Genomic DNA, 18,735 nt, shown 5'->3' on the forward strand with positions numbered 1-18,735 from the left:
AGAAAGTGAGTGTCCTCCCTTCCTGTCTGTCCCTCGGGCTCTGTCTGCTCTGTTGCCAGTAACAAGAGTGGGTTCATAATATATCTGACACATAGGTAAGTATTTGAGGGTGTGTGTGTGTGTGTGTGTGTGTGTTCTTTTTAAAGCATAAAAGGTATAATGAAATATTCCCTAACCTTTTCCATTGTAACTTAATGTATCTTGGAGAATGTTCTGCATCAGTCCATGAAGATTCTTTTCAATGGCTGCCTCATGTGCCTTTTCTTTGACTGTACCAGAATGTATTTCACTGGCCTACAGGTGGTAGGCTGGTTAAATGGCTTATTTCTGGTCTTTTGCTTTCACTGATGTTATTGCAGAGACCAGCTTATGTGTCTCTCTTTGGGCACACATGGGGGGATCCCTGCTGTGGGTGTTTCTGAGGGGTTGTGGGCAGCCCGGGCATCATAGCAGGGGCAGGGGGTGTGCGCCTAATGGCAGTCAATGCAGCTGGACTGGAAGACAGGACTGTGTGGTGATGGAGAGTTCCCTCCTCTGTCCTGCATGTCCCCATGGCCCTGCTCCCTGCAAGGGCCTCCCCTTGGCCATCAGCTCAGAGATCAGTCTTACCTGAGGGGCATCTCTCCACACCCCTGAACATGAGCCTCAGAGGCAGATGTCACCCAAGGTGGAAAAAGTAAGAGTGAGAATGAGAAATTAAATAGCCTTTTGGCTCATCTGCCTTTTGTTCTGAGGATGTAGCCCAACTGAATCATCAAGTCACCAGAATGTCCATCTGTAATCTGAGGGAAGAGACAGAATTGGTTGGAGGTGGGCATAGGATCCTTGGAGTTTCCCTGGTCATCTCCTTCATCTTGCCCCAGGGTGGCCTGATCTTCCTTATATGGTGGACATTCCCTGATCTAGACATGCCCATTACTGTCCTCTCTGGTCCCCAGTGAACACAGGCATTGCCTTCTCCCATCCCATTTATCCATCTATCCATCCATCCATCATTCCATCTAATCAATATAATTGAGCACCTACTATGTGCCAGGTACTAAAGCTACAATGTTAAACAAAATGGACAAGCCAGCTCTTCCCCGATAAAACTCGCTTTCTAGAGTAGAGAGAAGGCCAAATATGAGGTCATTCCAGATGGTTCTAAGTGGTGTGAAAGAAAGAAACAGGTTAATTTTCGGGTATGGCATGCACTCCAGTGAACAGAATTAAAAAGGCCTCTCTGGGAATAGAAGCCCTTGAGATGATGGGAAAGAATCAGCTATGGTAACAGCTGGGGGAAGAGTATTCTCTGTGAAGAGCAGGTAGCTGTTTAGACGCTGAATGTGTATGTATGTGTGGGATGGGGGGAGGTACTGGTGATGAGAGAGTGGTGCCAATGAGGCAGGCAGGTGGGGGACATCTTACCAGACCTCATAGGCCATGGCTGGGAGATTGAGGACCACCAGGACTCACCAGCTGGTTTTCTGACTTCGGGTGGTGGGCACCCAATGCAATATACAGACCATGTATCATAGATATGTATACTTGAAACCTATATGATCTTATTAACCAGTGTCACCCCAATAAATCGAATAAGAAAGAAGATTCCTCTACTGCAATGCAATACCGCCTCACACCCATTGGAAGGGCAGCTATCAAAAACCAGAAAGCAATGTGCTGGTGAGGGTGTGGAGGAACTGGAACCCCGGGGCACTGCTGGAGGGAATGTAAAATGGTGCAGCCACTATGGAAAACAGTGTGGCAACTTCCCAAAAAGTTAAGCAGAAAAACCATATAATCCAGCTGTCCTGATCATGTAGTCAAAAGAAGTGAAAGCAGGGATTTAACCGATGTTTTTACACCCATGTTCTTAGCAGCACCATTCACAACGGCTATGAGGTGGAAGCAACCCAAGAGTCCATCAACAGATGAATAGACAAGCAAAATGCAGTAGACTCGTACACTGGAATATTACTCAACCCTAAAAAGAAAGGTCATTCTGACACAAGGATGAACCTTGGGGATAGCATGCTAAATAACATAAGCCAGTCACAAAAGGGCACCTACTGTATGATTCTACTTAGATGGGGTTTCTACAGTTAAATTCATAGAGGCTGAATGTGGAATGGTGGTTGCCGGGGGCTGGGGAAAGGGAGAATGGGGAGTTAGTGTTTCACGGGTATGGCGTTTCACTCTGGCAGGATGAACAAAGTTCTGGAGATGGACGGTGGTGATGGTTGCACAACAGTGTGAATGTGCTCAGTGCCACTGCGTTGTACACTTAAAAATGGTCACAATGGTAAATTTTATGTTATGTATATCTACCACAGTGTTTTAACTTTACACGAGGAAAGGCTGCCCTGTGAGAATGGCGTGGGGCACAGGTAGAGCAGGGAGATGGGGGAGGAGGATCTGGGCCAAGAGCTGTGGTTCTTAGACCAGGTGCAGCAGCAGTGAAGCGACAAGTCTACAGATTTGAGATCCAGTTCTTGGGAAGCAGACCCTTCCATCCTGGAGGCCACTTCCTGCCCTGGTTTCGTTCTTCCCACCTTAGAGGTTAGCACAGCTGCTCCCCTAGCCTGGGCAGTAGTCCTCACTCCTTCCTTTGCCTGGTCCCTGCTGGCCTCCCCAAGCTGCCTGGTCCCCCAGTGCCTTCCTTCATCCCCCTGGAGCCTGAGCCCCTCTGGACCTATGTTCCATTTCCTGTGCACTGTCTTGGAAAAGCAGAAAGAGCCCAGGCTCTGACTCACAATGCTTCAAAACCCAGGTTGGTCATTGAAGTGTCTGTGAGACTTTGAGCTACCAAACCTCAGCCTCCTCAGCCCTGAAAGAGTCTGCATCAAAGGCCACACATGGGACGTGCCAGACAGTGTGTCTGGACCACAGTAGGTGTTCAATAAATAGTATGTGTTGGATTCAGATCCTGCCTCATCCATGTACTAGCTCTGTAATTGTGGGCGAGTTTTAAAATTTCTTTGTGCCTCAGTTTCTTCATCCATAATATGGAAATAAAAAGTATATTCCATAGGATGTGTGAGGGTTGAATGAGTAATACAAGTAAATGCTTAAAACAATGTGAGGCACAGAGGAGGTGCTAAGTGTTAAATACTATCATGTGGTAGTTTCGGGACCTAGCATAGTGTTGAATACCTGGTAGGTGCTATAAAAGTATTTGTTGAATGAATGAATGAGTCTATTTTTTCTGTGTATATTGAGCTTCTGCATCAAGGAGCTCATGTCTTCTAGGTTTGGGGTTGGCATTTTTCAAAGCTCACCAAGCTAAACTTTCTCTGTGTCAGGATTTAGGGCTTGGGGGCTAGGGTTCCAGGAGCAGGGGGATGTGGGGGACAGGACAGGATGCTTCTGTCTGTGACGGGTCTGTGGTTTTGTGGGACAGAGACACAAGCAGAGACAAGAGCACAGGGGCGGTGGTACTCTGGAGATGGAGCATTGCCTCTGCCTTGGGAATGGGCAGGAACCAGTGACAGCTCCAGAGTTTCTGGGAGGGGCTTGGAGGCAGCAGTGGATTATTTGAGGAGACTGGTGCGGGGGCTTATTTCTTTGAGTGATGTTGACTATCTGCGATAGTTCGGGAGTGCTGACAGAGACTTACAGTCAAGACAGCCCCTGGCTCCCTCACAGTGGGGAAGCTTCCTGGAAGATGTGTCATCTTTGAGACTGGGAGACCAGGAAGTAGTCAGGGAAAGAAGAGAAAGGCCTTCTATGCAGAGGGAAGAGCCTGAACAGAGACGCATGGGATGTGTTCAGGGGTTGTCTCAGGGGTGTTGTTAGGGTATTAAGAGTGAGGGAGGTAGAGGTGCCAAGGCTGGGGAGGTGGGCAGCAGCCAGTCATGGGAGGCTTAGGAGTTAAGTTAACATGCTCAGGAGTTTGGGCCTTATCTAAGGTCAGTGGGGAGCCAAGCAAAGACTTAAAAACAGTTCTTTAGCCTTTTGGTGCTCTCTGGGCAGCACCATGGTGGTAGGTGAGAACAAGCGCCTTATGAAAGGCTGCAAAAAAGGAGCCAAGAAGAAAGTGGCTGATCCATTTTATAAGGAAGATGGCTATGATGCAAAAGCAACAGCTTTGTTCAATGTAAGAAATATGCGAAACACACTAGTCATAAGAACTCAAGGAACCAAAATTGCATCTGATGGTCTCAAGGGTCTTTGTTTTTTGTTTTGTTTTGTTTTGTTTTGTTTTTGAAGTGAGGCTAGCTGATCCGCAGAATGATAAAGTTGCATTAGAAAATTCAGGTTATTTACTGAGGATGTTCAGGGCAAATCTGTCTGCCTGACTTCTAGGGCGTGGATCTTACCCATGACAAAATGTGCTCCATGGTCAAAAACAGGCAGACCATGACTGAAGCTCACATTGATGTTAAGACTACCCATGGTTATTTGCTTTGTTCATTCTGTGTTGGTTTTACTGGAAAATGAAACAATCATATTCAGAAGACCTCTAATGCTCAGCTTCAACAGGTGCACCAAATCCGGAAGAAGATGTTAGAAATCATTATCTGAGGGGTGCAGACAAGTGACTTGAAAGAAGTCAATAAATTGATTCCACTCAATTTATTGGAAAATATGGAGAAAAGTCTTGCCAGTCTATTTACTCCATGATGTCTTTGTTAGAAAAGTCAAAATGCTGAAAAAGTCTGAGTTTAAACTGGGAAAACTTATGGAGCTGCATGGTAGGGTTCACAGCTCTGGAAAAGCTACTAGGTGCTGAGGTTGAATGAGCTGATGGATCTGAGCTCCCAGACCAAGAATCTGTTTAAAATTCAGACATTTAATAGTGACAATTTAAAAATTCTATTTATAATTTTATTTTATTTGTTAAAGATTTTATTTATTTATTTTTAGAGAGGGGAAGGGAGGGAGAAAGAGAGGAAGAGAAACATCAATGTGTGGTTGCCTCCTGAGCTCCCCCTACTGGGGACCTGGCCCACAACCCAGACATGTGCTCCAACTGGGGATCGAACCAACAACCCTTTGGTTTACAGTCAGCGCTCAGGTCACTGAATCACACCAGCCAGGGCTCTATTTGTGATTTTTTGAAAAGCTACTTAAAATTTGCATTCCAAAAATTCACCTATTTTAAGTGTAAAATTCAATGGTATTCAGTAAAAGGACAGAATTCTGTAAGCATCATCACAAATTGAGAACCCCAAATGATCCTTTGTGCTCATGTGCAGTAACACCGTCGCTGCCCCTAAAACCCCACAGCAAACACTAATCTGTTGTCTCAATGGATTTGCCTGCTCTGGACATTTGATGTAAATGGAATCATATGATCATATGATATGTGGTCTTTGTGTCTGACTTCTTTTACTTAGCATAACGTTTTTGAGGGGCATCCAGGTTGTAGCACGAATCAGTACTTCATTGCTTTTATGGCTGAATAATATTCCATGGCATGGCTATTCAACATTTTGTTTATCTGGTCATCAGTTGATGGACATCTGGGTTATTTCCAATTTTCAGTCTTTATGATGATGTTGCTGGAAACATTCACTTGTAAATCTTGTAGGATATGTTTTCAGGGCTCTTGGGTAGATTCCTAGGAGTAGAATTACTGGGTAATATGGCAAGTTTATGTTTACATGTTTAAGAAACATCCAAAGTGGAAGAAACTTGGAGAAGGGTTTTACAAGATCGAAGGAGACCTTCGATCCTGAGGGGCGGAGCTCTGTAATGGTGGAGATGGAGCTGAGGAATGGTCTGGAGAAATGCTTGCTGCTTTGCCGTTGTCCACCAGTAGATATGATGCTCTGATTTCTCAGTTATGGTTGATTGGTTGATGATTAAAGGTGTTGGTAACTCTCCCCGTGTCCATCATAGAGGAGGAAACAGGCTCCAGGTCCTGGCTCCACCCTCTGAGGCCACTTTGTGAGATGATTGGTAATGCCTTCTTGATCACTTTGAATCTCACGATGCCCACTATATCTGCCAGGATTCTCTGGTAGTGAGCAACAGAGTCTGACTTGGCACCTAATCTAGGGAAGGAATTTGTGGAGAAGCGTCTGAGAGCTCACAGATGGGATGGGAAGACTGGGAGCCAGCCTCAGGAAATGACGAAACTGCTTGGGCTCAGGGGACAGGCTGTGAGACCCCCTCAGGGCTGTGTCCACCACTGTCATTCCCTGTCCTAGATCCAGCTTGGAGGACCTGATTGACACAGCCTGGGACCCATTCTTGCTTCGTGCCTAGGGGAGCTGGAGGGTCAGCCCCACCAAGACTGTACATGGTGGCAGGGGCAGGGAAGGGGTCATGTCTCCTAAAGGAACACAGGATGGTCTTCCTGGAAGAAGAGGGAACACTAGATGCTGGATTTAAAAAAAAAAAACCAGTGTCCACTACCCCATATTCCAGATGAAGGAACTGAGGCATGGAGAGGTTAAAAATTCTTGCCCAGGGCCACAGAGCTGGGAAGTGACGAAATGGATCCCAGTCTTTCTGGGTCCAAAGTCTGTGTTCTGTCTGGGACAGAATCTGGGCATAGTGGCTGTCCCAGGACCCCCAGAGCTGGTGGGGCTGGGAAGGTCACTGCCTCCTGAACAAGCCAGATTCTAGAATCTTTCTTTGGCTGCCCCCATGACCTTGGGGTCAGGAGGAGTATCTAAAAGAGCCCTGCTGCCCTCTTGGCTTTGGTCTTGTCTGCTATGACCTGGGCAATGAGCCCAGCTGACCCCTTGTCACCGTAGTGAGGCCAGTGTGCAAGGGCTTAGAATGGGAGGTCCAGGGGGCCCAGGCTCTCAGCCCAGAGCTACTGCTAACTCACGGCTCTCTTTCCATTCTGTTCTCAGATCGAGAGGACCAGTCCATCCTGTGCACGTAAGTGGAGCTGCTTTTTCTTCTGTTTTTCTGAGTTGAAATTCAACCTATTACATAAAGAAGAAGGTCTATGAGGGCAAGGCTCTTTGATTTGTTTGCCATCCCAAGCACCTTGCCTCATAGCTCATTAGAGAGTGGTGCTCCCTAGATATTTTGCTGAACAAATGCTCTTGTTCTGAGTCAGGCACACCTACATTGTCAATGATACCTGGTGCCATCTTGTTTTGCACGGCCCCCCACTTTTAAACTAGCATTTATTGAGCACTTACTGTGTACCAGGCCCTGAACTAAACACTTTATGTGCAGAATTGCATCTAATTGCAGATGCCATCTCTGTGGGTAAGGAAGTCTTGGCTTGTATTAAAAAGTGCCACTTTATAATTTCACAATTAACAACTATATCTGTACAATATTTGCTGTTTCATGTCATTGTTTTTGAGGACTTGAGTACATGGTCAGAAGATATTAACTCAACTTAGAATCATTCAGAGAATCTTCACCATTCAGGAAAATCCCTCCTGTGGTAGGCAGAATAATGCCCCCGCACCCCCCAGAGATCTCCACATCCTAATTAATCCCTGGGACCTGTGATTATGTCAGGTTACATGGCATTGGGGGGTGGGAATGAAGGTTGCAGTTGGTAGTAGGGTTGCCAGTCAGGTGACCTTAAAGTAGAGAGATGATTCTGGACTATTCAGGTGGGCCCAGTGTAGTCACAAAGTCATTAAAACTAGAAAAAGGAGGCAGAGGAAGAGAGTGAGGCAGTGATGAATGTGAGAAACACTTGGCCTAAGATTACTGGCTTTGAAGATGGAAGGTGTCTAAGGTGATGGGCAAGGTGGAGAATAGCTCTGGAAGCGGAACAAGGCAAGAAAACGGGCTCCCCCCTTGTGCTCCCAGAGAGAAACACAGCCCTATTGACAGCTTGGTTTTAGTTCAGTAAGATCCACGTCAGACATCTGACCCCCAGAAGTTGTGTGTGTGTTGTTTTAAGCCACTAAGTGTGTGGTAATGTGTTGCAGCAGCAAAGGGAGACTAATACACCACCCTATACCCACTCCTGCCACAACTCATTGTGTATTTAACAGATTTAATGGGCCAGGCCCCCTGATGAATTGTAGGCATGAACCAAAAATAAACGTGATCCCTCAAGAGGGAAGATAGCCACCAGGACAATTATCACACACGTCTCTTGTGTGCTATTTGAATTTACCATTTGACCCTGTGAAGGCACCACCTTTCAGAAACTTTTATAAAATACGTACACATTTTTTAAAAATCAGCCAGGTAACTCTGTAATTACAAACTATGAAAATATTGAAAATATGAAGAATGGAACATGTAAGGAACTAGGAAGATGCATAAATAGGAGGAGTTATAATAAGGAGAACAGAAAGTCTTACCCAGAGAAGTGACATTTCAGCAGAGATGACAAAGAAAAGGGGGAAAGAGTTTCCATCATGTGCAAAGGTCCTAAATTCAGATGGACCATGTTCTCTCTGAGAAACAGGTCTGTTTGTGAGAGAATGCCCCCTAGCAAAAGTTCTCTGGGGGAGAAGAGCCATTGCCAGACCTCTAGGTTGTAAACCCAAGGGCCAGTTGAAACCAAGCAAACACTGTTAATATGTGAAAAGGACCAGGTGTAATATAGTAGGGAGTCGTGGGGAGCGTGGTGAAGTGGCCCATTTGAGGGGGCAGCAGCTATTTCTCTCCAGCCCACTATTGCCATAGGGGAGTGCAGGCCCAGTGTCTCCAGACACCCCTACATTTCAATAGAAGCTGGCAATCTAGTTGTTTTTTTTAATGTGAAATCTCCAATTTTTTAACATTAATACCTAATTTGCATGAACACACACAGAGCACCATTCAGATAAATTCTATCTGTGGGCTCGCTTTGGTCAGTGGGCCACCTTGTTTACAACCCTTGTCCCAGAGCTTTGGGCCTGGAAGTATCCTCAGAGATATTTCCTGCCACACACACAGCAGTTAGTTGCAGGCATTGCAAGAAATTTTCATGGAGCATCTAAATCTGGAATGATTCACTTTATTTGAAATGAAAGTAGATTCAAGTCGGTCTCAGTAACAATGCTCCCTGTCATTCACTTGTATTCCAAATATCGCTTTGAGTGGGAGGGAAAAGGGCAGGGCGATGAACATGGTAGGGCATTGGATCACACGCAGCCAGGCTGGTTATGGCCAGTGTGAGTTGTGTGTCAGGGTGGCTGTGGCCCTGACAAGTGGGGTTCAGCACTGGGGTCTCAGTTGCACACGTCGCTGAGGAGAAACCAGCATGTTCTTCAGGAAGAAGACAAACACCTGCCTACCTAGTGCTGGTGAGGTCACTGCTGATGGACAATGTGTGCCAGAGTGAGGGCGAGAACGGGACAGGGGACCCTGCCAGTCCCCCCTCGGGGCTCGTTCCATGCCCCCCTTACAGTGTGGGTGTCTGGCCACGCCAAGCATGCTCTCTCTCCTGCATTGTCTGTGTTGCACACTCAGGGTCCCTGTGTCTAGTTGACGTTTATACACAGGTGGTGCAGTCCAGGGATCGTGCGTACAAAGCCATGGATGCATTACTTTAAGGCCGTCTTAAGGGATTTTTCAATGTTAACTTTCTGTGGTTTTGATGACTTATATGCTGTTAGTACCCAACCTCCATGTCAAAGAAGACTCCACTTCTCTGCTCATGTCTTTAGGGACAACCTCTCTAGAACCTAGGTGCATTCGTGGCAGGGGCCTTGGGATGTCAGTAGATCATGTCACTGAGAGACGGTAAAGTGGGGGTTAAAGCCACACCATCCAGGTTGCAGTCCTGGCTCTGCCCCTCACTAGCTTGGATCTTCAGCCACAAAATGTAACCTCTTCATGGCTCCCCATGCTCACCTATAAAGTGGGGAAGTGTGGGGATGAAAATGGTATTTGATTCCTAGGCCTGTTGTGAGGATTACGTGAATAGTAATATGTATATGTATATATTTAAATGAGTGTATACATGTATGTATAAATGAGTATATGTATACTTACATAAATGTGTGTGTGTGTGTGTATCTGACTAAGTATCAAGCTCTGTAAGACACCATACATGACTTACAGGGCTTGGCTTGGCTCTCAGCCAGGTGAGCTATTATTATCATGTGTGTCCTGGAAGAATAGAGGCAAAAACCCATGGATCAAGTTCAATCACCTCATTTTTCATAAAGGAGATCAGAAAGGTTAGGAGATTTTCCCAGAGGCACACAGCAAGTATTTGTAAATAGTGAGACTTGGAGCTAAATTTCTTGAGACCAGGTAAGGGCCCAGCCCTCCTTTGTTGGCCTTTAACAATGAGCAACAACCCCAACTGACCCCCGTCCCGCCATGGACTGTGGACAACAGGGACTGACGAATGGCTTGCATCCTCTGTATTTAGCGCATAGATTTAGGGAAAGCAGATCTGCAGCCTGCCTAGAGTAAAGAGAAAGAGCCAGCCTTGGGCAGGATTTGGGAGAAAAGTTTCAGGTGGGAGCAACAAGGGCCAAGAACCTGAGTTAGTGACACAGTTGCCTTTCGAGGGACAGAAGGTCCAAGCGGCTTGTGCAGGGAGAAAGGAGGTGGGTGGGAGGGTGTGGTAAGGGAGATGGTCATGCAGGGCCTGGCAGGTGGGGGAGAGTGTAGACCAGAGGTAGAACAGACCTCTGACCATTCAGGGAGGCCAGAAGTGCCCCTTGGGGGCATACATGCACTGATCCTCTCAGGTCTGGGGGTGCTTGCACAAGTCACCTGGACACAGCACTCCCCACTTGTGTCACTCCGACTCTGTGGCAAGAAACACTGGTCTCAGGCCATTGTCCTTTCCAAGGTAGGTGACTCAGGACACTCCCCCAGGGCCAGCATCAACTCTTATGAAACTGGGGCTTCTGAGGGCTTTGCATCGGGTGCTTCACTCAAGGGCTGCATTGCCTCCCAACAAGGCCCTCCCCACCATCCCTTTCATTCTGTCTTTGAAAAACCACTTTCTGGTAAAGGCCTGCAGGATTTTAAAAGGTTTTTTTTTGGTCATACAGCACAGTTTTACAAGGACACAGATATCTCAAGAGGGCCGCAGCTGTAGTTAGGGGGTAAGGCATGGATCTGGGTTCCATTCCTGAGTGTCAGCAATGTGTTCTTGGGCAAGTTGGTTAAGTCTGCAAGCCTCAGTCTCCTCATCTGTACAATGGGGATAATAATTGTTTCTGCCTCTGAGGGCTGTTGGGAGAATTGAAGGAGCAAGGCAGGGAAGAACTGAGCACAGTTCCAAGCACCTACTAGGTGCCCCATAATTGTTAGCTGGTGTTCCAAGGCAGTGGTGGTGGTGGCCAGTACTAGCTGCAGTTCTGCTGGGCCTTGCTTGTGGGAGGCTCTGTATGCAGGAGAGAAACCCAGGCTTAGGGATCAGAATGCCGGCTGTGCGGGAACCTCTGCAGGCACAGCTCTGGGGATCCCCGAGTTAGAGCTCTGTGAAGAGTCGAGTTGTTGTGCTAGAGACCATCTGTGACACGTTTCCCTCCCGTTTACACACATCCCTTTTGAATGGCTGCTAATGCTCCACGGAGCTATTGAACCACTTAACCAGATTCCAGGTGTTGGATTTGGGGGTCATTTTCAATTTTACCCTCTAATGATTTTTGTTGGCAGACCTTTTCCTGCAAATTCCTCTGCTTGTTTCTTTGAAGATAGGTTCCCAAGGAGCAGGATCACAAAAGCCAAGGCCGTGCGTGGCGAATCAGGGTCCTGCTTCAGGAGTTCCGTTTGAGGATTCATGTGGCTGACTTGGGCATGGAGTGGACGGAGCAGGACACGGGCTGTGACTCCCCAACCTCCTTTGCCTGGCACCGTGGTGATGATTTTGGCTGTATAGGCACATTATTATTAGATTAATAGTGCTCTTTAAATGCAATCACCTTTTAAGAAATGAAATCTTTATCTTGAAATAATTTTAGGTTTACAAAATATGTCAGAGAGAGTGCAGTGAGCTCCCATGCCCCATTCAAGTGTCAGTTTCCCGTGACATCACCATCTGACATCACCGTGGTACACGTCTCACAGTCGGGCCCCAGCACCGGTGCCTGACTACTAATTAAACTGCAGACTTTATTTATATTTCACTAGACTCCCCCCAGTATCCTCTTCCTGCTCCATGACCCCATCCAGAATACCACGTTCCATTCAGTTGTCCTGTCTCCATAGGCCTGTTTGCTGTGACAGATTCTCAGACTCCCCTTGTTCTGTATGACCTTGACCATGTTGACGAGGGCAGGGCAGGGATTTAGCAGAACGTGCTCAGTTTGGTTTGTCTGACGTTCTCGTCACTACTCAGGGTTGTAGGTTTTACAGAAGAATGGCGCAGAGTGAGGTGCCTTCTTCGTCACATCTCGGGAGTTCATGATACTCGCATGACATCCACGTGATATTGATGTGACCCATCACTAGTGATGTCAGCCTTCATCGCCTGGTTGGGGCTGTGTCTGCCAGCCTCTCTGCTTCAGTTTCCTTCTGTGGTGTCATCCAAGGTAGTGATGTCTGGGAAAATCACTGTTTTACCGTTCAGGTTTCCAGGGTGGGGCAAAAGTAGGTTTATAGTTGTTAGTATGGAAAATAATACAATAATTAATAATAATAGAATAAACTTTGTTTTCTGTACTCACAACTGTAAACTTCCTGGTGCCCCAGCCTGTGCATTTTCTGACCATGTGCTGCCTGAAACATCTCGGGTACCCCTGGTACGGGACCTGCCAGACCTCTGTCCCTAACGTGGCAGCACATCAGTCCCTGCGCACCTGGTTGAAGAGACCAATGACCCAGATAAGCCCCAGACTCTTGATGCCATGGCTTGTGTTGGAACTGGAAAAACCTGTGTTTTTTTTTAGTGTCTTGGCATTTAGTGTCTTGCATTTTATTTATTTAGTGTCTTGGCATTTGTGAGGCAGCTGGACCAGCCAGTGAGCTGGCAGGAGTGGAAACGCTCATTATGCGTCATCCACACAGAGGATGCTGAAGGCCTATGAAGTCCGAGCTGTACATACCTCTCTGTTTCAGGGTGGAAAGAGGGCTTGGTGGGTGGGGCTCTGGAAGGGGGTGTCAGGGAATAGTCTCCTCTGTCAGAGGAAGGGGCCTGGAGCTGCCCATTTGGGAGTTCGAAAGGGGTGAGAACCGTGAGCTGGAGGAGCAATGGAGGACCCTGTAGATTCTGATTAATATTTTGCTGTGAGAGTGTCTGGCTCTTCCCCCAAATGTCTGACCCATCAGTGCAGCCTGCGGTAGAAAGATTTCTGGGTTAGCTGGTGTCTACAGGAGTGGACCAGGTGACCAGGAGGTTTCCTGGTCTTAGTTTCTGGGGATCCTGGGCTGGCAGTGAGCCCACCCTGGGCCAGGGTCCTCTGCATGTTAGCTGACTCTTGGTTGAGGAAGTGAAGTGGTGGGGGCATTCGGGTCCCTTTCACTCCCAAGGAGTGCTGTGACAATACTTGGAGGCCCCGAGCAAGGCCATGTGAAGCTCCAGGACAGGCCAGATTTTCATTCTGGAGGCAGCCAGTGCCCCAGACAGAACAAACAGCACAGAGTCCCGGGCTGAGCTCTGCCACGTCCTCACGGTGTGACCTGCAGAAAATGCTTAGCACAGCGCCTGATAACACACACACATGTTCTTTTAACCTCCGACTGATACTTAGCATTTCAAAAAAGGCAACAAATCATGTTATAAACAGAGTTATCAACAGATATTAACTGTAACTGGCATTCTTTCTAGACTTTTGCTGCTCCAGCTTTTGCTATGTGTTTACAGTTGTGAATGACGAGTTCTGAGTTGAAGTGCTAAGGAGTTCTTATCGCCTTGCATGAAACTGGAGCCTGCTATCTGCTTCTCAAATGTGCTTTTCCAGCCTTTTTCCTCAATGTTCCTTATAACAAGCTCCCAAGGTCAAAAGGACAGACTTGGACAATAAATATTTATTCTGCACCTACTGGTGCCAGGAGGTGCTAGGCCCCAGGGGTCTTGGGGGTGAACCAGATAAATAAAAATTTTGGATGGTTATGGTTATTATGAAGATAGTGAAATGCACTGATGGAAGAGTTGGACAGTTTGTAGTTAGTTTGATATTGATGTATAGAGAAAACTGGAAAATAATAAAACAAGGTAATTATTCCAGAGAAAACTAAAGCAGGATAGAGGAAAAGTTACAGTGGATGAAGTGTCCCCACTGCGTGTAGTGTTTCTGTCATCTTTATAGTGCAAATCCCAAGTGCTGATCTGACCAGAAATAGTGTTTGTGACCAGATTACCTCTATGGGGAAGAGGCGAGGGTTGAATGGGAGCTGAATTCCCCTTCTCTGTGGTGAGAAATCAACATTTGATGCTTAACAGTGAACGATCAGAGCAAATGATGTGATGCCACTTCGGTGGGTGGTTGTAAATGCCAAGACAAGTTGCTGACCTGGTGCTTCCTGCCTTTCCAGCATCTAGAAGCCACCTACAGCCCTTGGCTCGTGGCCCCTTCCTCCACATTTAAAGCCAGTTTGTAGCAGCAACAAATCTCTTTCTCTGGCTCTCCAACCAGCCTTTTATAAGGACCCTTCTGTAATCACATTGGGTAACTAGGATAACCTAAGATAATCACCCAATCTCCAGACCCTAAATTTAATCATAGCTGCAAAGTCCATTTTGCCATGGAAGATGACGTAGTTTCATGTTCTGTGATTAGGATGTGGACATCTTTGAGAGGGCACATTATTTGGGCAACCTGAGAGCCAGGCCCATGTGTGAGCCACGTGTTATGTGCCAAGGTACCTGGGTAGAAAAATGACAGTGCTCATTTACATCTGTAGAAGAATAGCGTTGCTCAACCATCATCTATTGAGTGAATGAATTCAGCATGGTGGCAGAAGGGAGTAGGGTGGAATGTGCCTCACAGACAGCTTCATAGCTGTGTGGCCCTCCACCAGTGGCTTAACCTCTCTGAGATGAGTTTATGGAGAGGCTCCAAGGGTGAAGACGAACCCACCCTTCCCTCACTCCCAACACCTACATCAACACCAGGTTCTGCTTCCTCTAAAACAGCATGGTCTAGTAGGACTTTTCTGTGATGGCTGCTGAGCTCTGGAAACATGACTAATGTAGCCAAGGAATTGGAGTTTTATTATTTAATTTTAGTTCATTTAAATAGCCACCTATGACTAGTGGCTCCTGCACTGGACAGTGTGGCCTAAAATATTTCTCACCTCTGTCCACTCCTCAGATTCCATTGCCTCTCCCTAATTCATTTAATGTCTGAGCCTCAGTTTCCCTGCTTGTAAAAAGGGTTCAGTAGGTGTTCCACTGGGCGGCTGTTGCAGGGACGAAAGGAGTGAGTTCATGGAAGAGAAGAATGAGAAGTGAGCTCATGGAAGAGTTCATGAGAAGAATGCCACTGCCTGGTGGCCGGCACCCAGTAAGGATCAGCTGCTGGAACAGTGATCACTATGTACTTACTACATTGTCCCCCCTGTAATCTGGTCTGCGCCCTGCAGCTTGATTTCTTCCCCACCGGTTCTCAACGCCCATCCCCTACTGAAGTGGTTTCCTGTACTCACTAGAGTGGCATTGACACTTCTTACTCCGGCCTAGAAGGGTGTTTGTGATCCAGCCTAACCTTTCTTCCCTCATCACTCACTGCCGTCCTCCTCCCTCCGACCCTCCAGCTGCACCGGCCCCTTTTTGTTCCCACGTGTGTCCTGCGTTTCCTGACAGTGTCCCTTTGTCCCTGCTGCCTGGTGCTCTCTTACCTTGGTTCTTCCCATGGCACTGCTTTGCATCTTTCAGGGCCCAGCTCCTCCTCAGCTGTGCCATCAACAGCCGGCCCCTCGCCTCAGTACTCTCAATCCTGTTACCCTGATAAAGTGATAATAGCCACCTCAAATGGTCTTGATTATTTATTCATTTCCTTCTCTAGTGCCTGCCTCCCTCCTGGAATGTATGCTCATGGTGGAGGGGGACACTCCTTGTCTGCTGTCCACCAGCACACTGCCCTGCTCGTAGCCAGTTCTCAGTAATAAGGAGGCATTTGGCCAGTGTGAAAAGGCAAATCCCCAAAATCATTAAACTGTTATTTGAAAGTACATTTGGTCACCTCTGACCCACCAACAGCTTAGCTGTCCTTATTAAATTTTATCTTGGCCGTTGCTAAAATCAGCCAAAGTGACTTGAGGATCTACAAGTTGATAGCAGGGTATAAGCTTTTGGAAATAATCAGTGATCAAGGTAAGCCAGGTTGGGACTAACAGTTTGCTACAGGTGATTGGCAGCTGAGGTACTAACAATTGAATGGATGTCGTTGTTAGGCACGAGTTCCGTTGGTCCAGCGTGAAGTTCCTCCAGTGCGAACAAGTCTCAGGCCCTGGCTGCGGGACTAGTACATCGAGGGGCCCTGGGTCAAGAGAAAGCTGTGTGCTCACAGAGTACCTGTGTGTGCTGCATGGGAGGGGTTAAGGGAGAAGGAGTGTGGTGGGCACATGAGATTAGAGAACAGTGTGTGGGGTCTCCTAGGTCCTGGGAATGAGTTTGATCTTTAATCTAAAATGGACAGGAAAGAGCTGGAAGGCTCTGCCAGCACTCAGCAAACTCAGATCAGTGAGCCACATTTGGTGCCTGTCTGTATTTTTGTAATTAAAGTTTTATTGGAACTTTAGAACATGCCCATTGTTTATACATTTCCTTTCATGCTACAAAGGCAGAGCTGAGTAGTTGGGATAGAATGTGTGACACGCAAAGCCTAAAATATTTACTGTCTGGCCCTTCAAAGAAATGGTGTGCTGGCACCTGGCTTAACAGTGGGGAAAAATTATATAATTTATATTTTAATGATAGTATGAATTGAATGTTGAAGGTAATGATCTAAACAGAACATATAAGTATTAGGGGAAAATAGTAAGTAATAATATCTAACATCTTTGTGTACCTGGCTTTGTTCTAAATGTTTTATATATATATATTCACCTGTTTAATCCTTATAATAATCATAAGAGCTTTTATTATACTCATTTTATAGATAGGAAACTGAGACATGGGAGTAGTTCAATGACTTGCTCAAGGTCACACAGGTAACTGGCAGAGCAGGGGTCCGAACTCAGGCACTCAGGTCCTGGAGCTCATTGTGCTATTTTGCTTATTGATGCTGCAGGGGAAGGACGTGTGAGGGAGCTGGAGGCAGTATTCAGAATGGCAGTGCTTAACTGGGCTTTGTAGGGTATGTAGGAGTTGGATAGCACAGATGCCAGAAGACTTTGCCATCTGTAGGGGTGGGAATCACATGAGGACCAGGGACTGAACAGCTCTGAGATTCAGAGCCAGTTTGGCTTTACTATCAAGGACAGACCATCAGCTGAAATGAACTTGGGAATGGTGTTCAACCCTGGGAGCCAGCACCAGCTACTTAATTCATTAAGTTATGCAATAGAAAAATGCAGTGCCCCTTGTTTAAAAATCATTACAAATTTCGCCCTGGCTGGCGTAGCTCAGTGGATTGAGCGTGGGCTGCGAACCAGAGTGTCGCAGGTTCGATTCCCAGTCAGGCCACATACCTGGGTTGCAGGCCACGGCCCCCAGCAACTGCACATTGATATTTCTCTCTCTCTCTCTCTCTCTCTTTCTCCTCCCTTCCCTCTCTAAAAAATAAATAAATAAAATCTTTTTAAAAATCATTACAAATTTCTAGATGGCTATAAGGGCATTAATCAAGCACTGGACCCTCCTCGGGGAGATCCCTGTGGAACTGCCCAGGTCACACACCCGTAAAGCCTGCTCTGCATGGGGCTGAGGGCTGAGGAGCCACTGGGTAGCTCCTCCCAGCCTCTGGCACTGAACTGACTCAAAAGACTTGGTGGTATGGTGATTACAAGGCCATACAGCTGTCTATTGTCATGAATCCAGGTCTTCCTCCAGGAGGAGGGGCCTGGGCTCTAAATCCCCTAAGAAACAGGACAGAGGATTAGGGTGCTCAGACCAGGAAGGTATTTTCACCCCCAGAGTCAGAGGCCAAAAAAGCAAAGATGAATGTTTCTGAAGCAGCCCTGAGTACATCAATCTTCAGACACCCTGAGCCTGGAGCTTGCGGTGTTTTCTTTGGCAGAACCTCCCAGGACAATTTATTTTTATCAATAGAACTTGGAAACTGTGGAGCCAAGCAGCCCACATGGGGAGAAGCAGATTCCCAGAGCCTGTGTCCCACTTCCCCTCCCCTACAAGGTGGAAGACCAGGCCACAGTCACACTGTCGTGCCAATGTCTTCGTTGTGGAAGCGAGGAGGCAGGAGACATTGAGGGCAAAGGTGGGAAATGAGAAAACCGGGGGAAAGGGAAGACGGGCGGTACTGATCCCGGGGCACTGTGTGCTCTGCTGTCTCCCTGACTCTTGTCTTGGATCTGAATGGGCTCAGACCACCTACAGCGGTTGGCTACACTGAAATTGTCTCCTTCCTCCTGCTCTGGTCAGAGGCCGGCCCCTCCAGTTTGGGCAGACGTCTGCCAAGTGTTCTCACATTAGCCTGATTGAGTCATTCATATTTAGGTGTAAGTGACTGGGTGGCTTGGTTTTTTAGTCCCTGGTTACATTTTCAAAGAGCCTATTGAGGTAAGTGAAGGCACCCGGAATGTACGGATAACTCTTTGGTGAAGTGGTGTCAGAGCTTTGCTCTGTCTTTCCTGCATTCCACCCCCTTTTCTCACTTATCAAAATAAAATGTGAGCTCAGGCATCAAGGAGGCCCACGTTCAAATCTCACGCCTTCTCCTTTTCCTGTCTGTGTGACAGCAGGAGCAGTCAGAACCTAACACTTTGCTTCAGCTCTCTGAGCCTCAGTTTCCCTAGGTGGGTGACAGGGATAGTCAATAACTCTTCCCTTAGGTTGTCAGGACTACGTGAACAGATTTGTGA

General features: G+C 47.0%; 1 protein-coding gene and 1 pseudogene across 4 annotated transcripts in view; both read left to right on the top strand.

The window, feature by feature from the left end:
• MYH11 (myosin heavy chain 11) overlaps window positions 1-18,735 on the top strand; it is a 117,536-nt gene that overhangs the window by 43,678 nt on the left and 55,123 nt on the right. For all 4 annotated transcript variants that reach the window (XM_028520326.2, XM_028520335.2, XM_036020900.1 and 1 more), the window contains one exon: window positions 6,789-6,816. In XM_028520326.2, the coding sequence (XP_028376127.1) occupies window positions 6,789-6,816 (28 nt within the window). The remainder of the gene's footprint in view (window positions 1-6,788; window positions 6,817-18,735) is intronic.
• On the top strand, window positions 3,402-4,723 carry LOC114503020 (annotated as a pseudogene).

This window comes from Phyllostomus discolor, chromosome 3 (genome assembly GCF_004126475.2).
Source record: "Phyllostomus discolor isolate MPI-MPIP mPhyDis1 chromosome 3, mPhyDis1.pri.v3, whole genome shotgun sequence".
Classification (NCBI taxonomy): Eukaryota; Metazoa; Chordata; class Mammalia; order Chiroptera; family Phyllostomidae; genus Phyllostomus; species Phyllostomus discolor.